Source organism: Solanum verrucosum, unplaced genomic scaffold, assembly GCF_900185275.1.
Source record: "Solanum verrucosum unplaced genomic scaffold, falcon-dt-bn FXZP01000009.1, whole genome shotgun sequence".
NCBI lineage: Eukaryota > Viridiplantae > Streptophyta > Magnoliopsida > Solanales > Solanaceae > Solanum > Solanum verrucosum.
This window is the reverse complement of record NW_026020231.1, coordinates 3,906,322-3,933,650: the sequence shown is the minus strand read 5'-3', so window position 1 is coordinate 3,933,650 and position 27,329 is coordinate 3,906,322. Positions and strand designations below refer to the sequence as shown.

At 35.4% G+C, this 27,329-nt stretch overlaps 5 protein-coding genes across 6 annotated transcripts; all 5 read left to right on the top strand.

Moving 5' to 3' along the window:
- The first annotated feature begins 487 nt into the window (after positions 1 to 487).
- On the top strand, positions 488 to 3,726 carry LOC125832485 (serine carboxypeptidase-like 45). Its single transcript, XM_049511638.1, has 10 exons — positions 488 to 844; positions 942 to 1,043; positions 1,151 to 1,246; positions 1,655 to 1,747; positions 1,846 to 1,925; positions 2,071 to 2,352; positions 2,441 to 2,565; positions 2,993 to 3,085; positions 3,195 to 3,312; positions 3,491 to 3,726. The coding sequence occupies exons 1-10, from the start codon at positions 616 to 618 to the stop codon at positions 3,638 to 3,640; spliced, it is 1,368 nt and encodes a 455-aa protein (XP_049367595.1). The 5' UTR covers positions 488 to 615; the 3' UTR covers positions 3,641 to 3,726.
- A 1,271-nt stretch (positions 3,727 to 4,997) lies between these two features.
- Positions 4,998 to 5,999, top strand: LOC125832287 (ATP-dependent Clp protease ATP-binding subunit ClpA homolog CD4A, chloroplastic-like). The gene is made up of 4 exons (XM_049511425.1): positions 4,998 to 5,190; positions 5,245 to 5,415; positions 5,652 to 5,717; positions 5,896 to 5,999. The coding sequence occupies exons 1-4, from the start codon at positions 4,998 to 5,000 to the stop codon at positions 5,997 to 5,999; spliced, it is 534 nt and encodes a 177-aa protein (XP_049367382.1).
- Positions 6,000 to 9,346: 3,347 nt separating this feature from the next.
- On the top strand, positions 9,347 to 10,386 carry LOC125832285 (ATP-dependent Clp protease ATP-binding subunit ClpA homolog CD4A, chloroplastic-like). The gene is made up of 3 exons (XM_049511424.1): positions 9,347 to 9,803; positions 10,021 to 10,082; positions 10,282 to 10,386. The coding sequence occupies exons 1-3, from the start codon at positions 9,347 to 9,349 to the stop codon at positions 10,384 to 10,386; spliced, it is 624 nt and encodes a 207-aa protein (XP_049367381.1).
- A 1,377-nt stretch (positions 10,387 to 11,763) lies between these two features.
- On the top strand, positions 11,764 to 18,707 carry LOC125832479 (dual specificity protein phosphatase PHS1). 2 transcript variants are annotated; one of them, XM_049511631.1, is made up of 10 exons: positions 11,764 to 12,000; positions 12,082 to 12,215; positions 13,265 to 13,469; positions 13,869 to 14,045; positions 14,139 to 14,299; positions 15,016 to 16,102; positions 16,804 to 16,950; positions 17,042 to 17,269; positions 17,939 to 18,096; positions 18,339 to 18,707. In XM_049511631.1, exons 1-10 carry the CDS (start codon positions 11,914 to 11,916, stop codon positions 18,703 to 18,705), a joined length of 2,751 nt encoding a protein of 916 aa, XP_049367588.1. In that variant the 5' UTR covers positions 11,764 to 11,913; the 3' UTR covers positions 18,706 to 18,707. The 2 variants fall into 2 exon arrangements, with proteins under 2 accessions (XP_049367588.1, XP_049367589.1); XM_049511632.1 differs by having other exon boundaries at positions 11,912 to 12,000; positions 13,270 to 13,469.
- A 1,088-nt stretch (positions 18,708 to 19,795) lies between these two features.
- LOC125832478 (ATP-dependent Clp protease ATP-binding subunit ClpA homolog CD4A, chloroplastic) lies at positions 19,796 to 25,818 on the top strand. The gene is made up of 10 exons (XM_049511630.1): positions 19,796 to 20,023; positions 21,070 to 21,651; positions 21,865 to 21,980; positions 22,185 to 22,307; positions 22,390 to 22,575; positions 23,247 to 23,462; positions 23,642 to 23,859; positions 24,160 to 24,235; positions 24,318 to 24,407; positions 24,524 to 25,818. Exons 2-10 carry the CDS (start codon positions 21,084 to 21,086, stop codon positions 25,706 to 25,708), a joined length of 2,778 nt encoding a protein of 925 aa, XP_049367587.1. The 5' UTR covers positions 19,796 to 20,023; positions 21,070 to 21,083; the 3' UTR covers positions 25,709 to 25,818.
- Positions 25,819 to 27,329: the final 1,511 nt, after the last annotated feature.

Below are 27,329 nucleotides of genomic sequence, written 5' to 3'. Positions count from 1 at the left end.
GTTATAACTTTTAGAATGATGGTAAGTACTTGATTATAACAAAGTACTACTTTCATCATTTGTTTAATTATGAAAGCTTCTCATAAAAGATAAAATGAGAAGTTACTCTAATACAGAAAGGTCTCACTTTTCTCAGAATGGACAAAAAATATAGTACCTTGTAAAATGAAAGAGAGGGAATAAAGAAGAATTTTGAGTGCTGACACAATCCCCATGGTAGGCAAAGTGGAGGCCACCACCTAATTAAAAAGAATTTCCCCTCTGGTCATTTTTTGGTCTCTATCTCATCAAATATATTACCATGCCTACAATAACTACAGACAAGAAATGATAAAAAAAATTATTATGATATTGATAATAAGTTGGTTTAGGCATGCTATGTGTTAACAAAAATGTCAAAGTTAGAATTTTAAGTTTATAAATCTTGAACTTTAAAAAGTGTAATACATTGAATTTTTAAATATAAATATAAAATTTAGATTAAAGTTACTGAATTCTGTCAAAATCGTACCTAGGCACCAGCTACACTAAATATATATATAACTCTTTCTCTTTTAGTAATAACTTGACTTTCAATCTCTTCATTTCCTTACGAATTTGCAGATTTCAAAACCAATGGCTATGGCTGTTTTTCTCTTTCTTCTTTATGTTTGTGTAGGAATTGTGTCTGCATTGCCTCATCCCGACAAGATCATTAAATTGCCTGGGCAACCTCAAGTGGGGTTTCAACAATTTTCAGGATATGTTACTGTTGATGAAAAGAAGCAACGATCTCTTTTTTACTACTTTGTTGAAGCTGAAACAGATCCAGCTTCAAAGCCTTTAGTTTTGTGGTTGAATGGAGGTATACAATTTCAAGACATTCTTGTTTCTGGGATTGGGTGTTCTTTTTGTTGATAAAGTTTCAATCTTTTTTGAGTATTTGCAATTTTTATATGCAGGACCTGGATGTTCTTCACTTGGGGTTGGTGCATTTTCTGAAAATGGACCATTTAGACCAAGAGGAGAAGGTCTTGTTAAAAATGAACACAGTTGGAACAAAGGTGATATAACATTTTTCCAAGAATATTTTCCCTTTTTTTTTTCTTTTGGTAACTGTATAGTTCTGAGAAGTAGAAAATATGATTGTGTTTTCTTGAAATATTTGCAGAGGCAAACATGTTGTATTTGGAAAGCCCAATTGGAGTTGGCTTCTCTTATTCATCTGATATTTCTTCCTATGAGACAGTAAATGATGAAGTAACAGGTATTTTTGCCACTCCCAAGCTATGTTGCTCAGACTCTTTATAAACGGCTATGAATGCGTGTTGAATCCTCCAAAAGTAGTGCAGTTTTTGAGGAACTGACATGGGCGTGGCATCAGTTTTGGAGAGTCCGAGCAACATAGCTGTCAAGTATTAATTCAACATGCATTCCAACTATTGGTTCATTTTCTAAAAAGCTTGTTCCTTTTCATCTTTTCTTTTTTGACTTTTATGATGAGCATGTGATTGCTGATCTTCAAGTCTTTATTGTTAATGTGGATTCTGGAAAACTTTCTGATTTTTTTTATCCTTGTTTATTTGTCCTAATTGAACTTAGCCTTTTTGAATTTTAAAATTTCTTGCTTTATGCTTTGCATTCTAAAGCTGTTGTCTTTTTTTGTTTTCTTAAGCCAGGGACAATGTTGTTTTCTTACTACGCTGGTTCCATAAATTTCCACAGTACAGTAAAAGCAATTTGTTTCTAACTGGTGAAAGTTATGCAGGTAGGATTATTCCTTATATGTGTCATAGATGGAAAATTATTTGGTATTTTTATGTCTTTTGTTCTTTGTTAATCACATTTTGGCTTGTTTAATTACAGGACATTATGTACCTCAACTAGCTAAGCTCATGATGGCATTTAACAAGAAGCAACAGCTGTTCAATCTAAAAGGAATTGCAGTAAGTTTATCCTAAAGTTTCTAAATAAGTTGCAGATCACATGTACTTCTTTGTTGCTTATATGCATTTGTTTGCTGTTACATGTTATTGAGATATTTAGACGAAAAGTTCTGTTTAATCCCTCCTTTTTTTTGTTTCGTTGCAGCTAGGTAATCCGGTTCTGGAATTTGCTACTGATTTTAATTCGAGGGCAGAGTACTTCTGGTCTCATGGTCTAATATCAGATCCTACATACAGAATGTTTAGTTCTGCTTGTAATTATTCTCGATATGTTAGCGAGTACTACAGAGACACTGTATCGCCAATCTGTTCGAGAGTCATGAGTTTAGTGAGTAGAGAAACCAGTAAGTTTGTGGACAAGTATGATGTTACCCTTGATGTTTGTATTTCCTCTGTGCTCTCCCAATCCAAGATTATAAGTCCTCAAGTAAGTGTACTTTCTCCCTTTATTTGTCAAGCTTCTCTCGTGTTCTTATCCATTTAAATTGACTGTCTTAAGTGATACTAATTACCAGGAAAATGCCGAGAAGTTAGATGTATGTGTGGAAGATGAAGTTGTCAATTACTTGAACCGAAAAGATGTGAGAAGGGCTCTTCATGCTGAGCTTGTTGGAGTACGCAGATGGTCTGTTTGCAGCACGTAAGCGTTCTTGCTTTGCTAAAACGATCAACAGCCGAATAGCATAGTGACAAAAGAAAAAGTATTCACACAATCAGGTCATAAGTTAATCTGTAACAAAATTGCTACCATATGAGTGGATATAACTTAAATCCGTAGCAGAATATGAAGTGTATCATTCCACTGGCTTCAACTTAGCAGGCATATTAATAATCACCATCTTCTAGTCTCCTATGTTGCTCGGACACCCCAAAAATGCTACTGCACCTGTGTTGGATCCTCCAAAAAAGACACTACATATGGAGGATCCAACGTGCACCTGGCAATATTTTTAAAAAGTTCGAACAACATAGCTAGTCTTGAGTTTTTTATTGACCATTGCCTCTGGTACAATAATTTGCCAGTTTACAACTCCCTAAATAACAGATACTTCTCATTGCTTCCACAGCATTTTGGACTATCAACTGCTTGACATAGAGATACCAACCATCTCCATAATAGGAATGCTTGTCAAAGAAAGAATCCCAGTCTTAATATACAGGTACAAATGCAGCCACATCTAATGTCCCTTCATGCACTTAATTCCTCATGTGAGCTTGACAATTCGTTTGACGTCTAACACCAATGCTCTTAAAACTCTTTCGAAACAGTGGGGATCAAGATTCTGTCGTTCCACTGATTGGAAGCCGAGCAACTGTTCAACAACTAGCAAGGCAGATGCAGCTGAACACAACTGTCCCCTATAGAGTTTGGTTTGCAGGACAACAGGTAATATATATGGATAAATTTAAACTCATACATCCACTAACAGTGCAATTTAAAATTCATTAGAAGGTTGCAATTACATTGTTAATGTATAGAAGTTAAACAATCTTATTTCATCACGTCCAGTTTGCTGTTTTTCAGGCAAAAGTTCATTTCATTTTTCGTTTTTTTGCTGTGTTAGGTTGGTGGATGGACACATGTTTATGATAATATCCTCTCCTTTGCGACGATCAGAGGGGCTTCTCATGAGGCTCCTTTCTCACAGCCAGAGAGATCACTTGTATTGTTCAAGTCATTTCTTGAAGGCAAGCCACTCCCTGAAGTTTTCTGATCAGACAGCATAATGTAAATAGCTCTGTCACCATTAAATGTCAAAGGATCTTTCTTTCTTTTGTTTTTGGCTTTTGTTCTTCATTTTTTGTTTATTCCAAAGTCGAAATCCAAGAAGAAGAATAGAAGTATCAAGTGTTAGTTAAGAGCCTAATTTGTGTTTAGATAGCTGTTTACATGAACTTGATCAACAAATAATTCAATAACTATTTGTTCACTAGTTTATTTTTGACAGACTTTACTAGTGAAGTCTAAATGAGTTGAGGGACAGCCTTTACGCTATCTAATACTATGCAGGCTTATCAAACAATGCTTTCTAGCTTTCTTTAGGATGTCCCAAACTATTCATTACAATATTACCTTCATAAAACATGTATAGGTGGTGTAAAAAAATCTTTATTAGCCTGTCTAAGCCATGGTAGGCCGAGTTATCAGGTATCTATACTAGTGTAAAATAGTCGTGATGTGCATAAGTTGATTCTAACACCAATGGGCATCATATTGTGTGTTTTTTTAAAAAAAAATAATGAAAAGCATGGGTGACGTGAACAATAAACAAGGGCTTGAATCTTTAACTATAAACAAAACAAAAGTTATTGCCACTGCAAATATAAGCACCCTAGGATCTACTTATTCCAAGTTTTCACAATCAAATTCGGAAAATTTTCCAAAAAAATAAATCTTCCAAGAGTCTTGTAAAGAAATTTATATAAAATAATATTTTACATTTCCAAATATGTGTATTAGTTTGACGATAAATAAAGTTCTAAAAAAAGCAAATAAAATTCAACTAAATATGTGTATAATTTATTTATACTACATTAAAAGCATAAAACTTCTTAATAATATTGTTTAGAACTTTAAAATCAATTAAACTCTCCTCTCTTTTTAGTCAATTCTAAAAAGAATGTCACATCTTTATATTTAATAAAAATTTAATTTAAAAAATGTTCTTTTACCTTCTTTTATTTCTGGTGCAAGTCAAATTAACTCATTAAAGAGAATCCTAATTGACTTGAAATAAAAATAAAATCCCTTCAAGTATACTTAATGATCGACTATAATAAAGAAAACCCTTATTTATAGGGAAAAAAAAACTAACTCGATACCAAGTAAAATTCCTATATATATAGAACATAGCTCTCACACGGCTTCTGTGAATAACACAGATTGGTATTAGGGTTCTTTCCAAGATTTGGTTTTGGGTATGTGTTGAATTAAGTGTTTCTGCATTATTGTAGATTGAAACTTTAGAACTTATTTTGTTCATATGAGTTGTTCTGATCTGTTATTGTGATGTTTTTACTTAATGATTTTGTTGATCTTTTCTGATTTGCTATCATGTAGGTACATGAATCATGGCTAAAGTTTTAGTTCAGTCAATAAGCATTCCATCTTCATTTGCTGCCGGTGAAAGGGATGGACAATTCAATGGATCCTGGAAAAGTGTTAGAATGAACAGTTTTGTAGGACTGCGAGGGGGCAATGCATTACTTGTAAAATCTGGAGAAACTCTCCATTCAAAAGTGGTTGTGAAACGGCAACAAGGGTGTCGAATTGTCTCAGAAGCAAAGTATGAGATCACCACTACGAAAGTAGTAAAAGTTCTTATGCTTGCACAAGATGAGTCTAGACGACTAGGTCACAATTTAGTTGGAACAGAACAAATTATGTTGGGTCTTATTGGTGAGGAAACTGGTACTGCTGCTAAGGTTCTTAAATCCATGGGAATTAATTTGAAAGATGCTCGTATCGAAGTAGAGAAGATTATTGGCAAGGGTAGTGGATCCGTTGCAGTGAGAATTCCTTATAGTTGTCGTGCAAAGCGTGTTCTCGAACTCTCGAGAGAGGAAGCCCACCAACTAGGTAGCCCTGTTTAACCATTTCAGCCCCTATTGTTGTTGTTGTTGATGGTCTAATTATTCTGAAAATCATTTCATTGTGTGATACAGGGCGTAATTGCATTGACACAGAACACTTGCTACTTGGATTGTTGCGCGGTGGTGAAAGTGTGGCTACCCGTGTTCTTCAAAACTTGGGTGCTGACCCCAATAACATTTACCTACAGGCAAGTAATTTTACTTTTCTCAAACTGGTTTGAAATGCTTTTCTTCGTCTAATTAGAAACAGTCTTTCTACCTACCTACACGAGTAGGGGTACCCATATCTGTTGTTATTGTTTACTTGAGCTTCACTTCCTTGTAATCAGTTTCTCTTTTTTTGTTGAAAAATAAATGAACAGGTCTTTCGGATGCGTGGTTGGCAAGAGTAATGTAGCTATTGGTGCTGGTGTTGGAGGTGGAACTTCTGGCCCAAGTATCTTTTTTTTTTTTTTTTATGATGTGGAAGAAGATAATTAGAAATATTCAAGGAGATGATTAGAAGCATTCAAGTGTTAATTTTGATGTAGGGCCTAATTTCTGTTTTAGCTGTTTACATGAAGAAATTCAATAACTATTTGTTCATTAGTTTGCATTTGACATACTTTAATGAGTTGAGGGTCAGCCTTTACACTACCTGATACTATAACATTCAAAAAGTTTTAGGCCCATTTGGCCATTTCATATGATATCATTATATCATGTTGAAGTTTTTTTTGGACGTGGAAATTTTATGTGGTATATTTTCTCATAACATAAGATTCTCATAAGTTGCAAAACTATTAAAATAGCCTCAATTGTTTATTCAATCTTACTAAATAGCTGTTTAGATAGCCGTTTACATGAACTTCATCAACAAATTCAATAATTATTTGTTCACTAGTTTACATTTGACAAACGTTATTAGCCTGTCTAAGCCATGGAAGGTTGAGTTATCAGATGGCTATACTGGTGAAAAGTAGTTGTGATGCGCATAAGTTGGCCCTAACACCATAATTATGATGGGTGTCATATTGTGTGCACTATACATGAACAATATACTAGGGCTTGAATCTTAAACTAAAAACAAAACAAAAGTTATTGTCACTCCAAATATAAGCACCACAGGATATACTTGGTCCAAGTTTTCACTTTCACAATCTTTTTCAATTAAATCAGGAAAATTTGCCAAAAAAGAAGAAAAAAAATAAAATCATCCAAGAGTCATTTTCGATGAGATCTCGAAATTCAAGATCTAAATTATTAATTTACTAGTAAAATTACATGCGTTTCATGCGAGAATTTAATATCATGGAATTTATAAGATAATACTTAAAACCTATCCGTAATTAAAACTAAAATACTATATTATCTTACATATAAGATTACGTAGTAATAAACATTAATAATGTAAAGAAAAATGAAAATTATTAGTACATCTTATCATTTATCCTTTATAACATAAGCATAAATTAATGACTTTAAAAATACATATCAGGATCTGTAACATAAGCAATGGTGTCAGTGAGCCACTCAATAGGAGGAAAATACACAAATATTTAATTGTGAAGAAGAAGAAGCTCAGAATTTTTTTGTATTAAAATGAGAGGAAATCCCTCTATTTATAGACAACAAAGGGTAGTGTGAATAAATGTTTATTGTGCCTTATCGGAAAGGTTACAACTATTTGGAAAAATTGCAACATTTCAAAAAGGTAATAACCTTTCATAAAAGGCACAACATTTCATAAAAGTCGCAACTTTTCATAAAAGTCGCAACTTTTCATAAAAGTCGCAACTCTTCATCAAAGTCACAACTTTTCATAAATTTCATAACTTTTCATGAAAGAGGAAGACTAGTTTTATAAATAAATAAACTAAAAGGGAATTCTGGTTTGTAGTGGCGCTACGTAAGCGGGCCTAAGGTTCTTTTATATATATATATTATTTTCGGTAAATAGATAGTATCTTAAGTGAGCCTTGGACATCACTTGCAAAAATCAAATAATTAAATAAAATAATCTTTTACATTTCCCCAATAATGTGTATTAGTTTGACGATAAATAAAGTTTTAAAAAAGCAAATAAAACATTAAATATGTGTATTATACTATATTAAAAATATGAAATTCCTTAATAATATTGCTTAGAACTTTAAAATTAATTAAATATTATATACTCTCTGTATCCCATTTTATACTATTTATTTTCCTTTTTAATCGATTTTAAAAATTTAAAGCGTATTTCTTTCTTTCTTTCTTTCTCATGTTAAGTCAAACTAATTCATTAAACTGAATCCTTATTGACCTAAGATAAAAATAGAGGGCAAACTACATAAATCTTATTAGTTTGGGTTCTAATTACTAAGATTCCCAATATTTTCAAATACTACTTCATCTACCATATTTTGTGCTTAGGATACACGAGTCTGAATCTGTGTGATACATGTATCTGTCAAATTTTAAAATCGAGATACATATTTTATTTGTTTAAATTAATTAGTTGTAACTTATTTCCTTAATTAGAGGAGTAGTTGAGATACAAGTATCTACCATATTTCGTGCTTAGGATACATGAGTCTGAATCCGTGAATTATAAGTATCTGCCAAATTTAAAAATCGAGATACATATTTTATTTGTTTAAATTAATTAGTTGCAACTAATTTTCTTAATTAAAGGAGTAATTGAGATACATGTATCATTACTCACGAAATGCATGTATCCATCGATTTTGAAAGTCAAGATACACCATTTATCACTTTGAATTAAAAGGGTGTAACTTATTTCCTTAATTAAAGGATTAATTGATGAATAATTAACAACTCAAACGGATTTACAGAATCTTGTGTATCAACTCTCACAAGTTTTTCTAAAATAACAAAATCATAAACCATAGTAATTCTATAATTATAAACTCCATCTTCTTCATCAATTCTTTATTTGTATCTTAAAGTTTCGGCTTAAATGTTGGCAGATGAAGACCCTATAATCTAATTTGTAAATGTTTATAAATTCAAACTTTACAACAATATAAATTCTATCTCAAATACATAAACATGATGTAAATCAAGATACATGAGAATAATGAAAAAAAAAGTAGAAATTTTGTTGAATTTGAGGTATGTTATAGATGGTGGTGTTGAGGTCCACTTTATTGCATTGAGGAATTAGTTGATTAGAGCTTACCTCTGATATTCAATGGAGAGAATATCTGCAATGCGACACAACTTTTTTTATGGAACAAGAAGCTTTGAAAACAATCTGATTTCACCATCCGAAGCAACATTATACCTCGGTCTAATTCGAAGTTAAATTTAATGAGAAATAAGGAGTTTAAATTTTAATGAAAAAATAATTTAAATTGTACCATTAATTAAAATCTTTAAAAATATATGGTATAAATATTAAAAGTGATATTATGTATAATTTTCTTAAACTAGAGATAAAGTAAGTATATATGTAGTAAAGTATGTCTTATTAAGTAGTTTTTCCAAAAAATAAAATTCCTTTAATTATATGCAATAATCAATTATAATAAAGAAAACCCTTATTTATAGGAAAACAACTAAATTGGTACGCAAGTAAAATTCCTATATATACATAGCTCTCACACGACTTTGGTGAATAACACAGATTGGTATTAGGGTTCTTTTCAAGATTTGGTTTTGGGTATGTTTTGAGTTCGGTGTTTCTGCATTTTTTTACTTGGACCCTTTATTTCTTGTGTTGAAATTCAACCCATTACATCTGTAAAGATTCAAACTTTAGAACTAATTTTCTTCATTTGAGTTGTTCTGACCTGTTATTTTGATGTTTGTTAATGATGTTCTTTTCAGGTTGCAGGTCCATCATGGCTAGAGCTTTAGTTCAGTCAATAAACATTCCATCTTCAGTTGCTGTTACTGGTGAAAGGGATGGACAATTCAATGGATCCCGGAAAAATCAAACAAGTGTTAGAATGATATGTGATGTAAAATTTCCTTCCTTAAAGCTGAAGAGTTTTGTAGGACTGCGAGGGTGCAATGTATTAGATGCAAAATCTGGAGAAACTCTCCATTCAAAAGTGGCAGCTGCAACTTTTGTCAAACAGTGTCGAATTGTCCCAAAAGCAATGTCTGAGCAGCGCAACACCAAGAAAGCAGTAAAAGTAATTATGCTTGCACAAGAAGAGGCCAGACGACTAGGTCACAATTTAATTGGGACAGAACAAATTCTGTTGGGTCTTATTGGTGGTACTGCTGCTAAGGTTCTTAAATCCATGGGAATTAATTTGAGAGATGCTCGTATTGAAGTAGAGAAGATTACTGGCAAGGGTAGTGGATTCGTTGCAGTGGAAATCCCTTTTACTCGTCATGCAAAGCGTGTTCTTGAACTCTCTCGAGAGGAAGCCAGCCAACTAGGTACCCCCTGTCTAACCATTTCAGCCTAGCCTTTTGTTGGATGGTATAATCATTCGTTGTGATTCAGGGCATAATTATGTTGACTCAGAACACTTGCTACTTGGATTGTTGCGCGGTGGTAAAGGTGTGGCTGCTCGTGTTCTTGAAAACTTGGGTGCTGACCCCCCCAATAACATTTACAAACAGGCAAGAAATTTTACTTTCTCAAACTGGTTTGAAATGCCTTTCATTGTCTAATCGGAAACAGTCTTTCTACCTACCTTCCACGAGTAGGGTTAAGGTTTACGTATATCTTACCTTCCCCATATCTGCTGTTGTTATTGTTTACTTGAGCTTGACTTCATTGTAATCAGTTTCTCTTTTTTGTTGAAAAATAACTGAACAGGTCTTACGGATGGTTGGCAAGAGTAATGTGGCTGTTGGTGCTAGTGTTGGAGGTGGAACTCCAGGCCCAAATATCTTTTTTTTTGATATTGAAGAAGATAATTAGAGTGTTAATCTTGATGTAGGGCCTAATTTGTGTTTAGATAGCTGTTTACATGAACTTGATCAACAAATTCAATAACTATTCATTTGTTCATTAGTTTGCATTTGACATACTTTAATAGTGAAGTCTAAATGAGTTGAGGGTCCGCCTTTACACTACCTAATACTACGCAGCCTTATCAAACGATGGTTTCTACCTTTCTTCATTACTTACGTATCTTTAGTTTAATCATGATATAATATCATTATATGAAATTATGAGATGAAGTTGAAGTTTTCTTTAGACATATAGTATGAAATATTTGTGTTCTATATTTTCTCATAAACATAAGAATCTCATAAGTTGTAAAACTATTAAAATAGTCACAATTGTTTATTCAATCTTGCCAAATAAACAAAATTATTATAAAGCTATTTGTTCTCCACTTAAGTAAATGTTTCATCTAGCTTTAGTTGATATTAATTCAATAAAAAAATTGAACATGAATAGTAGTGTACTAGTATTTAATATAATTCTCTCACATAGTACAAACAATTTACTCACTGAGCTATTTGTTGGTCAAAAAAGTATTACTCCCTCCGTTCTTATTTATATTGATTATAAATTTTATTTACATATGAAATAAATGGTTAATAAATATAAATGGGAGGTTGTTTTAAAAAATATAAACACTTGTGGATCAATTTTTGTATTTAATATGATATGAAATTTCTAAATCATCTGATTTCATCTCACGATTTTATATCGTGATATAGTATCACATGACCAGCGCCTACTAACTTTCTTTAACTCTATGCTAAATTGAACATGGGTTAATATTTCTCAAAATAGGCAGATCTTAAAAATTTAATCGAATATGTTTAGTTAAAATTGGCAAGAGTGAATGGAAATACATGCATGAACCTTACCTATGTGATGGTTTAGCTCCATTGATGTTACTTGAAACCTTCATCGAAAAATTATTTTATATATATATATATACTAAAATTTCGATATAATTAAGCAAAATTTCTAGATTCGCCGTGGACTGCATTCAAAATCCGTAAATTAACATAAAGCAGCCGACTGTGAGTGTGTCATCATCACTGTCGACTTAAAAAAGGAAGCGACTCACCTGAGTTTCGATCTAAAATCTCCATGAAAAGCGCTCTCTGCTAAACAGCTTTGATTGATCTTGAACCCCACTTACCGTATTCTCTCAAATTCTCAACGACCCAGAAAAAGCGGCAAAATTTACTTTACTTTTTCAAAGAAAAGTAAGGCAATGACCAATGAGAATCAAGAAGACATGTACTCCTTTCAGGCACGCTCTCTTTCCTTCACATTATTACCTTTTATATTCAAATCAACAACACCCATGTCCCCTTTTTCACTAAAAAATCCTACCATATAGATATAGGCATCGCACTTTAATCATTATGAGCTTTTAGTTTTACTGTAGTTGCAGTATGTGTGTGTATTGAATTATATAGATCTGGGTTCTGTCGATTTGTATTGCTTATAGCGATCTTATATAAGTGGGAAGAAGTTATGTATTTGCAGAGAGAAGAGGAGAAAGATTTCGATCTGGGATCGGACGAGCCTGAGGCCCCGTTGCCCCTCACTGTCACTTCTCGGGTCAGTTTCATTGTTAATTGCTTTTTTGAAGTTTGGGGGATTGGATAATTGAAGGGTGGATGGAACATTGTTGTTTTGCAGGTGCTGTATATGTTGGGGGATATCACGGCAGGGCCGGCGTATCGGTTCGCCCAATGGCTTGAGCTGGTCCGTAAACGTAGCAGCAAGTACCGCTCTTCTGGATTCCCTAGACGAGCAGATAGCATGCCATTAAGGTTAGTGGTAGCAAATGATCATTTAGATTGATGCTTACTCACGTTATTGATCCAAGAAACTGACATTGATGCTTTACCCAAGCTAATAGTCCAACTATTGTGTATTGGGCACACACATTCCCTACAGTCCCCTGTGAAAGAAAAAGCATTAAATGAGATTTGAGAGTAGTGATTTTGATTCTTTTAGCCAGATTTGAGTTGTCTTCCTTGAAATTCGTTGTTATATTATACTCGAGTATATGCAGCCTAGAGCTATAACTAATTATAGACATCCGTGGTGAAAGTTATTATTACATCAGTTTCATTCTATATGGTGTTGTTTAACTTGACATGAAGTTTAAGAAAAAAAGAAAGTCTTTTCATACATAATGCAAAGGTGTAGAACACTCCCAAATCAAAGTACCCATAGTATCGTGTTATCAACAGATGCAACTTCAATTCCCCAAGAGGATATTGTAAGGACTAAATTAGAATGTTAAAGAATTTTCAAATATAGAAATGTGTCGATCTTTTAAATCGTCCAAAAAGGAAAAAGTGCCTAATGAAATGGAGGAAGTTGTAAGTTGGCATATTCATGTTCTGTTTCTACACATAGGACTTGGAGCATGTGAAAAGATCTCCTATCTGTCTTTCATCTTCTTCTTCACAAGGAAATCAAGTGAAAAATATGTACCTACATTTGGTAGAAGTCTTTTCTCCTGTGGTAGCTCCTAAGCTTCTTCAAGTTGAGGGATGAAGTTTCTTTTTGCATGAGAGTCTAGAACAATGTCGACACTTCTTAAAAAAGTGGAAGAATGGGAACTGTGTTTTTCCTTTAAATATTGAGATTAAATGAGTGATACATGTTATAACACACCTTTGTTTCATGAAAAACTTTCAGATGAGAGCAAAGTCTTAGCTGTTGTTGTGGACCCTATTCTTAAAAGTATGGGAATTTTTATTCTTCTTTCTGTCTATTGTGCAAATAATTGCTTGGGCTAGTTGAGCTTTATAAACGAATAAAGTACAAACTACAACCATAATGTAGCTCCAGTATAATTCTTGTTCAGTGCAGAAGAGTTGAGTCTTGATCAGGTTGATCCTCTACCATCTGAGCCAACAACAGAAGTAAGTTTATGGGAGAGACTTGGAAAAGCTGCGGTTTCGGACATTGAATCAAGCACCTTTTCGTGGAACATGCTGTCTTCTCTTCACCACACGGAGCACAATAGTAGTACTGAACAGTCCGAGGATGAAACTAATAAAGCATTAGAGGTATTTCAGTTTTGACATTGTGTTTCGTCGGTACCTGATTGCCTGAATAAGATGTAGAATTGACTGAAACAAGTATAGTATGGCCAAAATAAAAAGTTGTAGCATTATCCTTAATCATCTAACTCTTTTTTCTTTTCAAGTTCCTTAAACTTTTCTTTTACCAAGGAACTTCTTGATTTTGATAATCTTATGCATCATTTTCAACTGAACATACTTTCTGGTATGAGAGGGAATTAAAGAAAGTAATGAACTTGTGGTGTAAAATCAACTTTTTATATTTATTATTAACAAGAACCGAGTGGCAAAGGGAAAGTCAACTACACATTATGTCCACAGTTTGAGCATTTTACATTATTGTTGTGTTCTTAATAATTATTTACTCATGTCAACTGAACACAGGTGACTGTAAATTCTGGAGGTGTTGTATTTTTTGCGCTATTTAACGAACTTGAAAATGATGATGCTTCTCCAAAAGAAGCTGCAGCTGTTATAAAGATATCCTCTTCAAGGATGGCAACACAATCAGAACGTCTTGGCTATGAATTTGCAAAGTGGCTAGGTGTCCAAACTCCACAAGTCGTTCCTTCTCACTTTCATTGTTATTGTTTATATATTTAATTAGCTAGATTTTGTAGGTCATATCATTAACTATGTATCCAAATATTGCAGTCCAGGGTTATTCATAACTGTAGTCCAGAGTGGTTACAGATCAAGGAAGCTGCAGAAAAAGCAAAAGATGCAGCTATTTCAGAAGGTGACGAGATTGTGGAAATGACGTGTTCAGAACTTCTGGAAGCTCTTGAGCTAAGCCGGTGCCTTTTGCTAATGAAGTGCGTATGCAACTTGATCTTTTTGTGGAGCATTAGAGCACTTTTACATTAATTACCCAGTTTCTTAACATCCCTTTGCTGGTGGATTAGTGCCTGAGAAGGATGGTAATTTAGATGAACACAATTTGAAAATTATGAGAATATAATCAAGAGGCTGTTACTTACTATGGGAAGCGAATTTATTTGATAGATAATTTTTGCTCTTTTTAGGTTGTAAATCTTATCAAATTAGGCTTCGCTTAGAAAGCCTTAGCCAAAACCGAGGAGCTGTTGCTGGATTTGACAATCTTTTCTCTCAGCTGATGCCCTCTTGTGGAATGAGAAGCAACTCTTTGCTTCATTCTTGTATTTGTATGTATGGTCTACCAATGCATACTAACACATAATCATGATTTGATGCATATGTATATATGTTTTTTACTGTTTAGCTTGAATATATTACTAAATCAATAATTTGGAATATTTAATTTAATGATTATGAAAACAACTTAAACGAAATAGTTAAAGATGAAGGAGGCAAAGGTAGGAAAGTGGAGTGGAAGACCAAGTTAGATGATTACGGTGCACTAGGACAGGGACCACTTTGGGAAGTGCTTGTGTTACATTTCCCCTTTTACTGTCACAAAAGATACAGTTAGTTCTAGTCTAAGGCAATGTTAAATGATGCTAAAATTATATTTTGATACTTTTATTGCTTTTATGACCTGCTATTTCAGTTACATCCATGGGTCCCCTCTATTGGAGAGCTCAAATGCATTTGATTCACGAGAAGCAGGAGAAAGGACTGCAGCTGCCCTAGGTAGGGTTTTAATGTTGGATCTTGTCATAAGAAATGAAGATCGACTTCCATGTCGCCATCTGAGATGGCGCGGAAATCCTGCAAACTTATTATTGGCTGATAAAGTGAATTCTGTGAACTTGGATGCATTAGCGGCAGCCTTTGATTCTGCAATTGATAGATATAGGCCAAGAGTGATTCGGGCACTTCAGAAAGAAAGAAGAGCTAATTCTGTAGATAGCAGAATAAGCACTCCTAACCCAGGATTAATATCACAGAGTTCTGACCTATCTGACATTACAGAATCTCCAAAATCCTGCAATCTGAGTGTAAGTCAAACTTCAAATGAGACAACATGTCCGTATTTTCATGTTGTAGCAATAGACTCTGGGGTTCCTCGAAGACCACCTGCAGGAAAGCGTGCAAGTGATCAAGAAAATTATCCTAAGCTGGTTGAGCTCCTTATTAACAGTCCTGAGTATGCTTCAAAATTATTATACGAGATTACAGGAGGAAAATTAGGATCTTCTCTAGAGGCTTCTGATGCAATGAACAACAATCAGGCAGCTGATTTGGCTTCAATAGGGCATGAATTTCGGATTGGATTTAGAGCAGCTCTGCGTGACTTGCAGGGATTTCATATATTCCTTCTCACCCTTCATCAGAAACTAGATAGCGTCTTTCGAGTATTTCTTGGTGTTATCAACAGAGCTTCTGCTGGCGATCTTGAGAAAGAAGACATGGTAATTCCTGAGTCGCCATCTCAATCTGCTGGTTTTGTTGGACATTGTCCTTCAACACCAAGCAAAGAACGGGTGCCAAGTGAGACCTATTTGGATTCGAACGAATCTGAGTGTCAGAGAACAGCCCCTAGACCTTCATCTTCTGGATACAGAGATAGTTTGGATTCTATGGTTTCTCCTAATTCACGTGATAGCCAAGGGAAGTGCCATAAGAGCAGTGGTGAACCACTTCGTAGTCTCCGCTTGACATCAAAACTCCGTGACTTTCACAAATTTGCTAAGGTTTGTGATGTACATTGAAAATCTCTCTTGACAAAACACTAAAGACGACTTTACTCCAACAAGAAAGTGAAAAGAGTTGATAAGCTTATTATGTGGTTTTCCAAATTTAGACAAGATATTCTCTTTCCCGGTATTAATTGTGTAATGGTTAATAATATTCCTTTGGGTACTAAAATGTAAAGAGGATGTGTGGCAAGTTTCCTATCAACAGAGAAAAAGGACGGTGTTTGTGCTAGAGTACTAGTATTTAAGTATTTATTATACTTATTGTCTTATTAGTTTAATGAAACTTGTTTGGTGCCAGATAATGTGTGGCAAGTTTCCTATTAACGGAGGAAAAGGACGGTATTTGTGCTAAGTTTGGTGATTCACAAAAGAGTAGTTTGATTGGCTTCTCTTGATAATTACTTGATTTTCTGCGACTAACATTTTATTACTACAGTTGCTTTCCATAAACATTATGATGTGCATTTGCATATGAAATATGCTGGGTATCATTACATTTTCTTGGCTATGACTAAAGAGTTTTATTTATATCTTGGCACAAAATTCTTTCATATCCTTGTTAATGTTCCTTTCCTGTCTGTCATTGGTTGTGGCATGACTTTATATACTGTTCTGGAGATTTTCTTCTATTAAAAGAAAACCCTAAGTCAAGAAGCTCCTTCTCCCAATTACAATCATTTAACTCTCTTTTTCAGGTAGATGCAGAATTAAATAAAGAATTGGAGCAATGGACTGAGATGCTTAAAAGTGATGCAATTAAAATGTGCCAGGAAAACAATTTTAATACAGGTTTCTTTGAAGGAAGTGATAGTAATTATGTGGTCGATGCTTATGAGCTGAAGGTGCCAATCTTCTACTCAGCATGTCTCTTAAGACACTTGACACCCGAGTTTGACTATGTTGTAATCCTTTTCTAAATTCTGCAACTTATAGGTCAGGCTTGAGCACATTCTGGAAAGGATATCATTGATTTTTGATGCAGCAAGTACAGAAAAACCATCTGCAATCTCGAGCAGTCTGTTTATCGGTGGGGCACTTGCTGCTAGATCTGTATACACACTGCAGCATTTAGGAATCACACATATCTTATGTCTGTGTGCAAATGAAACTGGGCAGTCAGATTCCCAGTTTCCTGATTTGTTTGAATATAAAAACTTTTCTGTAAGTGCTCAAATCTCTACAAGCCTCCTTGCTTTTGTTGGATTTATATTTTTCATGCTGGCTAAAATCTGGCTTTAAATTGTATGTTTTGTGTTTCATACATCCTGACAAATTCAAATCTCTGTCTCTTAAGCAATGAAGGTGCTAAAATTCTCTTAATATTTTTGAGTCTTCATCTTGTGGCTACTGAGCTGAACCTGTTTTTTTTCCATACTATAAAATAATTATCCTAAAAACTTTTAATCTTTGATGCTGGAGGAAGTAGTTCTTGTTTCTTACTGGTGTTTTTATATTAGCAACTGAAGTACTCCCTCCGTTTTGGCCCCTACACCAAAAATAGATGTTTAATTTTACTTGTCCGATTTAGAAAATTCAAGAGTGTTTTATTATATTTTCCTTTCTTCCCTTAGTATGAGTAATAGCTAAATTTATAGTTTTCAAGTATCATTAAAAAGGTTAGTTTAGTAAAATACACCCCTAATAAAAGCTTTCTTAAGGGGTGTGTCAAGTCAACATGGGCCAAGTAATCTGAAACCGAGGGAGTAATCTGTTTGTGGCCTTTTATTTTCTCAGAAATTCTTTACTGCAATTTGATGCTGTCCGACTCTTATGTTTGTTATATAGTAGCAGAAGGTTGCATGTCTGTTAATACTTTTTTTGTATGGGCAGATATGTGATGATGAAGATTCTAATATCAGTGGTCTCTTTGAAGAAGCACATAATTTTATCGACCATGTTGAAGAGAAGGGTGGGAAGGTTCTGGTTCATTGCTTTGAAGGGAGAAGCAGGAGTGCTACAGTAGTTCTCGCTTATTTAATGCTCAGGAAGTAAGTGCCGAAAAATTTCATGAATCGTTTATGAATTAACTTATGTTTTATAAAGAACAAAAATGTTTCTTCTGAGTGACCGTCTCTCAAAACTTGGTATTATTCTGCATAGAAAGTTCTCTGTTGCCATTTTCAGAAGCAGTTAGATGAGTTGCTTATTAGAACTGGGCATATAGATTAGTAATGTCATTTGTCGGGGAATAATGCAAGAAATTTCATAATGGAAAGTTTATATGGTGCAGGAAGTTAACTTTGTTGAAGGCATGGAATACATTGAGACGAGTTCATCGCCGAGCCCAACCTAATGATGGCTTTGCAAAGATTCTTTTGGACCTAGATCGCAAGTTGCATGGTAAGGTTTCTATGGAATGGCAACAACGGAAGCCAATCATGAAGGTTTGCCCCATCTGTGGAAAGAACGCTGGCTTGAGCAGCAGTTCGCTTAAGCTTCATTTACAGAAAGCACACAAGAAACTATCATCTGGAAGTGTTGACAGTGCTATGAACATGGAAATACAGAAGGCATTAGATGCACTCAAAATTAGTCGAGGTGGAAGTGTGAGCCCTACTCAGAGACAATCTTCCATGATTGAAGAATTCGAATCCTGAGGCTGATAGTCTGCTGCTGGCCTGACCAACATGATGAAGCTCAAAATCTTTCCCATGATTATCTACTTCCAATATCAAGCAAACAAGGTAAAACATGTACAAGTGGTGTAAAAGAACGTTTATTAGCCATGGCAGGTCGAGTGGTGAAAAGTAGTTGTGATGTGCATAAGTTGGCCCTAACACCACAATTATGATGGGCGTCATATTGTGTTTTGTCTTTGAGGTTGACACATTGTTAGTTTTGGTCTTTAACAATGTAGAAGGATGGATTGTTTTTTGCTTCCCGTTACGTAAATCAAATGAAGATGTATTTTTCCAGTAAGAAATGTTTATTTTATACGTAATTAGTACTTAATTTCTAACTTCTACGCAACTACTACTTTTATTTGTGTCTGACCATTAAAATGTAAATCATTTAATTCATGCGTTTACTAGTATATTTGTTGTTATTTTTCTTTTCTGAAAAAAAAAAAGGTGACGTGAACAACAAACAAGGGCTTGAATCTTAAACTAAAAACAAAACAAAAGTTATTGTCACTCCAAAATGAGAGGACCTACTTGTTCCAAGTTTTCACAATCTTTTTCAAAAAAATCAGGAAAATTAGCCAAAAAAAGAAAAAAAAAAGTCTTCCAAGATTCTTTTCAGATCATTAATTAGAAATTTCGAAATTCAAACTCTAAATTTTATTTTTTGGTAGAAATATTGTATTTTAAGTGAGTCTTAGACATCGCAAAAATCAAATAATTAAATAAAATAATGTTTTACATTTCGAAATATGTGTCTTAAGTTTAAAAAAGCAAATAAAATTCAATTAAATATGTGTATACAGTATTAAAAGCATGGAACTCCTTAACAATATTGTTTAGAACTTTAAATTTAATTAAAATTATATACTCCGTTTGTTCATTTTATACGATTTATTTTTCTTTTTAATTGATCCCAAAAAAAATATATTTCTATATTTAATAAAAAATAACTTTAATATACTCATTTTACTCTCCAAATAAGAGATTCTTAAATAATCTACGTAATAGACATTTATAACACAAATATATTTATAACAGAATAGGGTTTATTGTTATTTATTTGCACGAAAAAAAGGGAGAGATATTGTTGTGTGTATGCCGGTGCAGGAGTGGTCAATGGAGTAGCATTTTTTTTAAAATTATTATATGATTTATTTATATATAATTGACAATTATATCTACCTACCTACTAGCGCTATATAACACGGCCGACTTTCAAGCTCTCTCTATTTCGTTTCCCTTTCTTTCTTTTTTTTCTTCTCCTCTTTTCACAATCTTTAGTGTTATTGAGGTGAGCATTTTTATGAATTAATCTCATTATCTGTATGTGTTTATTGATGAATAACACAGATTGGTATTAGGGTTCTTTTCAAGATTTGGTTTTGGGTGTGTCTTGAATTTTTTTGAATTAGGTGTTTCTGCATTTAACTACTTCGACCCTTTATTTCTTGTGTTGAAATTCAACCATTACTTCTGTAAAGATTGCAACTTTGGACCTGATTTTGTTCATTTGAGTTGTTCTGACCTGTTATTTTGATGTTTTTACTTAATGAATCAAAGTTGTAAGGATGGGTCTTTTGCTTCTACTTGTTTGGACTAGTTTCTTTCCAAGTAATGGGGTTATTCTTTTATAAGTTGGTATTGTTGTAGATTTTGACCTTGCTTCTTTGAAAGGGGTATGATGTAGGTTACCATTTTTTTTATTTAAGCAATGTAGTTCTGGTTGACTTGTTGTGGTGTTAGAATTCCCAATTAACCGCTTCACTAAATTACTCCTAGTGCTGAATAAAACTGGCTTGTCTCAAGGGTGTGGGTTGTTGTTGTTGAATTCTAGAGTGTTTGTTTATATATTCCCATTGGAACCAAGTTAATCTATGCAATAGGGAATTATATATTCACGATTCTCCTAGTTTAGAAACTAAAGTCCTTGTAGCTTGGCTGCTTTATCCTGTATAAAACAGTTACCATCCAGTGGTTGCATAGTTTTCCAGGTCTTCTTGTTTTGAGGCTTTATTATTCATTTTGAATTTAGCTTTAAGCTTATGCGCTAGTTGTATGTTGCTCGAGTATTTTGGGAAAATGGGCAACATGCATTTGCAGAGTTTTTTGAAGTTTGGCATTCCCACAATGATCCTATTTGTCTACATTATGTCATCTAAAGAAATTAACTTTCAATGGTTAATGGTTAACAATGGTCCAAAAAAGTAGCCTTCAATGGTTATTAGTTAATGATGGTTTTGTTGATGTCTGCTAATTATATGGATATGTTATGTAATATGAACCTTGGTATTTTTCCCATTGCCACTAGTGATCTTTTCTGATATGCTATCATGTCAGGTTGCAGGTCCATCATGGCTAGAGCTTTAGTTCAGTCAACAGACATTCTATCTTCAGTAGCCGGTGAAAGGGCTGGACAATTCAATGGATCCCGGAAAAATCAAAGAACTGTTAGAATGCTATGTAATGTAAAATGTTCTTCCTCAAGGCTGAACAGTTTTGCAGGACTGCGAGGGTGCAATGCGTTAGATACACTACTAGTAAAATCTGGAGAAACTCTCCATTCGAAAGTGGCAGCTGCAACTTTTGTCAGACGGCCACGAGGGTGCCGATTTGTCCCAAAAGCAATGTTTGAGCGCTTCACCGAGAAAGCAATAAAAGTCATTATGCTTGCGCAAGAAGAGGCCAGACGACTAGGTCACAACTTTGTTGGGACAGAACAGATCCTGCTGGGTCTTATTGGTGAGGGAACTGGTATTGCTGCTAAGGTTCTTAAATCCATGGGAATTAATTTGAAAGATGCTCGTGTGGAAGTAGAGAAGATTATTGGCAGGGGTAGTGGATTTATTGCAGTGGAAATCCCTTTTACTCCTCGTGCAAAGCGTGTTCTAGAATTATCTCTGGAGGAAGCCCGCCAACTAGGTACCCCTATCTAATCATTTCAGCCTTTTGTTGGATGGTCTAACGGTCATGCAAACACAAAAATGATCTCCTTTTAAGTTTTATTTTGATGTAGTTGTTAGTCATGATTTTTCAATAGTTACTTCTTTCCTCTCTAGTCCTCTCCAGGCACAAGCTTCATGGATTCTAAAAATAATTTATTTGTTGTCTGTGTTGATTGGTTTTGTGATGCAGGGCATAATTACATTGGCTCGGAACACTTGCTACTTGGATTGTTGCGCGAAGGTGAAGGTGTGGCTGCCCGTGTTCTTGAAAACTTGGGTGCTGACCCCAGTAACATTCGCACACAGGCAAGTCATTTTCCTTTCTCAAACTGGTTTGAAATGCTTTTCTTGAAGCCAAGGTCTGCGTACATCTTACCTTCCCCAGATCCCACCTGTGGGATTACACTGGGTATGCTGTTATTGTTTACTTCTGATGAGGGTGAGGGTATTTAAATTGCTTGACTTCATTGTAAATCAGTTTCTCTTTTTGGTTGAAAAATAAATAAATAGGTCATACGGATGGTTGGCGAGAGTAGTGAGGCTGTTGGTGCTAGTGTTGGCGGTGGAACTTCTGGCCTAAAAATGCCTACATTGGAGGAGTACGGCACCAATTTGACAAAGTTAGCTGAAGAGGTACATAGAAAGATATTTTGTCATAATGTGGTGATTGATTGGCTCTCTTCAATTATTTGATCTGGTCATATTATATTTTCAGGGGAAACTAGATCCTGTAGTTGGAAGACAGGCTCAAATCGAGCGTGTTACTCAAATCTTGGGTCGCCGTACAAAAAACAACCCTTGTCTTATTGGAGAACCAGGTGTTGGAAAAACTGCTATTGCCGAAGGGCTAGCTCAAAGAATTGCTAATGGTGATGTCCCTGAAACAATAGAGGGAAAGAAGGTACAGAGGTGTATGATAAATTTGCAGAACATGTTTTATGCTTGTGCTTTATTTTCTCTTTTTCAATTTCATCTCAACTGTGTGGCAGATCCAGAAGCTGTGCTACATTCTTAGATAGAAAGACTTCAATAATCATTTTTATAATGTCTTAGAATTTGATTTTGTACAGTTGGTAATTTTTAAAATTGGAAGGAAAAACTCTGCAGACAGAGATATACACAAGAAATATGTTAAAGTAGGAAAAGCCATATTGTTATCTGATTACCCATAACCCCCCCCCCCCCCCCCCCCAAACACTCTGGGCCAAAAATTACGTGATTCTAAAGTGTCCAATCAATATTTTTGGTAGGCGTGCCAAAAATTTACAGAAACGCTTGAATGTCCCACTAACTTGTACAAACAGGTTTTCGAATTTCAACCGCCTTGAGCCTGCTTTACATATTTCTTTCAGTGACTGGTATATGGATTCAGCTATAAAGCACTGAAGAAAAACAGGATTTAGTTACCCTCTTACTTCAATTCTGAGTCTAACTGAAGTCATAGGGAAGATGAACCTATTTTTGTGAATCTTTTTATCTGCAACTATTTTGATGTGGTATACCCTCCTTTTCAAAAAATGTATATATCCTTGTCATTATATGAATCTGTGATTTGCTATGGGTGATGATCAGGTCATAACACTTGATATGGGATTGCTTGTTGCTGGGACAAAATACCGTGGAGAGTTTGAGGAAAGACTGAAGAAACTAATGGAGGAAATCAAACAAAGTGATGAAATAATACTGTTTATTGATGAAGTACACACATTGATTGGAGCTGGAGCTGCAGAGGGAGCAATTGATGCTGCGAACATCTTGAAACCTGCCCTGGCTAGAGGCGAGCTACAGGTTCGTTTTCCTCCTTGACCTGTAGTATGTCGTTCCTTGGAATTTCAATGAGAACTATGAAATCTACCTTAAATTTGGTGTTTAATCATTATCTTGATCCGAGTTCATCCTGGTAAAACTACAAAAGAATTTCAAAGCTGGTGTAATTGAGAAGTATTTTGCTTGGTTTCACTTGTCAGTGTATTGGAGCCACAACCCTGGATGAGTACAGAAAGCACATTGAGAAAGACCCTGCACTGGAGAGGAGGTTCCAGCCAGTTAAAGTACCTGAACCTTCTGTGGATGAAACCATACAGATCCTGAAAGGGCTTCGGGAGAGGTATGAGATTCATCACAAGCTCCGTTACACTGATGAGGCAATAGACGCTGCTGCCAAGCTTTCTCACCAGTACATCAGGTATTATTAATCAGATATTCATTTTCCAAATTATCTTCCGGACTCAAGTTGTTGGTACATTTTGACTTTGGGATTTCATAGCAAACTAATTTTTTTCTCGTATGATTTAGATATATCCTTCCCAATAATAAAACTCTTAGGAGAAGTGTCTTTTCTTTTGTATCAGTGCCGGAATAGGCTTATGCACATTTTATCTCTTGAAAAATTGCACATTTATCTCACTCCAAAAAAATCATCTTAATTCCATGATTTATCTGAAGTAAAGCATGAATATGTTTTTGAGTTGAACCTTTGTTCCAGTGACCGCTTTCTGCCTGATAAAGCAATTGACTTGATTGATGAAGCTGGTTCCCGTGTTCGACTTCGTCATGCACAGGTATAAAGTACTCTCTTTGTCTTACTTTGTCCTTCCCTTTCTTCCTAATGGAGTCATGACCTGTTTTCCTGATACCATCTAGCTCCCTGAGGAAGCAAGAGAGCTGGAGAAGGAGCTTCGCCAGATTACAAAGGAGAAAAATGAATCTGTCCGTGGTCAAGATTTTGAGAAGGTGACTGGTTTCCTCTCAATCCTGTGCATAAAATTCCTCTGAACTGATTAATTTCTTATTGAAAGCATTGAGATGTTCAGGATGTGCAATTTTAATCCTCTCTATGCATTGGACAGGCTGGGGAGTTGCGTGATAGAGAAATGGACCTTAAGGCACAAATCTCAGCCTTGATAGACAAAAACAAAGAGAAGAGCAAGGCGGAATCTGAGGCAGGAGATGCAGCAGGTCCTATAGTGACAGAGGCAGATATTCATCACATTGTCTCTTCCTGGACTGGCATTCCTGTAGAGAAGGTCTCAACTGATGAATCTGATCGCCTCCTAAAAATGGAAGAAACACTTCATACCCGAGTCATTGGCCAGGATGAAGCTGTAAAAGCCATTAGTCGTGCTATCAGACGTGCCCGTGTTGGACTCAAGAATCCCAACCGACCTATTGCCAGTTTCATCTTTTCTGGTCCAACTGGTGTTGGGAAGTCAGAACTGGCCAAGTCTTTAGCAACGTACTACTTTGGTTCTGAAGAAGCAATGATTCGGCTTGATATGAGTGAGTTTATGGAGAGACACACTGTGTCTAAACTCATCGGTTCACCCCCTGGGTATGTTGGTTACACTGAAGGTGGTCAATTAACTGAAGCTGTGAGGCGTCGACCTTACACTGTTGTGCTCTTTGATGAGATTGAGAAGGCTCATCCTGATGTCTTTAACATGATGCTTCAAATTCTTGAAGATGGAAGATTGACAGACAGCAAGGGCAGAACTGTCGACTTCAAGAATACACTCCTCATCATGACATCGAATGTTGGAAGCAGTGTGATAGAAAAAGGAGGTCGTCGTATAGGTTTTGATCTAGATTTTGACGAGAAGGATAGTAGTTACAACCGTATCAAGAGCTTGGTGACTGAGGAGTTGAAACAGTACTTCAGGCCAGAGTTCTTAAACAGATTAGATGAGATGATTGTATTCCGTCAGCTCACTAAGTTGGAGGTGAAGGAGATTGCTGATATCATGCTTAAGGAGGTCTTTGTGAGGTTGAAGAATAAGGAGATAGAACTTCAAGTGACAGAGAGGTTTAGAGACAGGGTGGTTGATGAAGGATACAACCCAAGCTATGGAGCTAGGCCATTGAGGAGAGCTATTATGAGACTGCTGGAGGATAGCATGGCCGAGAAGATGCTTGCAGGTGAGATCAAAGAAGGTGATTCAGTAATTGTGGATGTGGATTCAGATGGCAATGTCACCGTCCTCAATGGCAGTAGCGGTGCTCCCTCAGATCCAGCTCCCGAGCCTATCCTTGTGTAGATCAAGTCTTCATTTAGCTCTGCAAATTTGTTGATTGTAATGTTGCTTTCGGTTGTATTGGCTACTAAGCTCTCCTACACTTACGAAGCAACTTGTGAGTAATTTTTTGGGGTGACAGTTGACAGGGTGATGATATTCTGCCAAGTTGACAAGGCAGTATCCTTCCCAAGCAGAGCATCCAGGATTACACACTATATACTTAACTGGATTTCATTAAAATTGTAGTGTAGAAGCATTTCTTCTAATTTGTGGTAGGTGATAGTTAGACTTTGTCATCATTTTCAGCACGTTTTTCCTGCTGTTTTGTTACACTGTTTGGCTCAAATCACAACTAAGGATTTAGGTTATGAACTTGAATTTCTCTACTGGTTTTTTAGCTATTGTCCACAACAAACACTAGACAAATCTAATTCCAAATTTTATATTGGATAACCCCCTAATCCTTGTAACTAGACAACCCCTTGGGATAATATTGTGCACTAAAATACCTTCAGCAGGAATTAACATTATTGTTGACCTTGAATGAATTCTTTTGTCAACTCTACTCTCTTATCTTATTGATGATGAATTGAAGTGTAGTGATTAGGTCGCAGAAAATATTCTGTTCTTAGCCACTCTATGATATTATAATAGCTTAATACATCTTTTGGATGTCGATCAACTCTTCAAATGCAGCAATAATATATGCAGAGACTTTGACCAATATCATTTGTTTTCCTCAAATAATGGTGAGTTCCCTCCTCCGCTCTACAATTTGTCATCACTTAAAGGAATAGGCCTGTCCTATAACTACTTCTCGGGTAAGCTGAGAAGCAACATCGGTGTTGCTTTTCCAAAAGCAGAGAAGATCAACTGGGGAATGAATTCATTCACTGGAACATTTCCAGATTCATTTGCCAATGCTTCAAATACTTAATCTTCCAGGCAACAATTTTACTGGAAATGTACCTGCAAGTTTAGGAAAGGTGAAGAACTTAAGGTGGCTCAACGTTAACGGTAATCAGTTGGGGAGTGATGAACCTGATAACATGAATTTCATCAGTTCCCTGGCCAACTGCAGCAACCTACAGTACTTGCTTTTGGCCCACAACCACTTTGGAGGCATGTTTCCAAACTCAGTAACCAACCTGTCCACCCTATTGACAGGATTACACATGGGACAGAATAGGATTCGAGGGAACATACCCAAAGAAATTGCAAACCTCGTGAACCTAAATATACTTTACCTGCAAGAAAATCGTCTAACTGGTAGCATTCCAGCATCTATAAGAATCCTTTCAAACTTGGGAACTCTCAACTTGGATTCAAACAGATTGACAGGCGAGATCCCATCTTCAATAGGAAACATCACGAGACTGCTCTATCTTTATTTGTCTGGAAATACTTTAAATGGAACCGTTCCTCCATCCCTTGGAAATTGCAAACAGCTGTTGAGGCTTTATATAGGTGAAAACAATCTAAGTGGCATAATTCCAGGGCAACTGCTGAGTTTGCCATCCCTAGCACATGTTAATATCTCTTATAACTCTTTTATGGGTTCCCTGCCAATGGAGATTGGAGTAGAGCTGTCAAAAAGGGTCGTCCTAGCCCCACCCGGCCCAAGCCTCACGCGCCAAAGGAA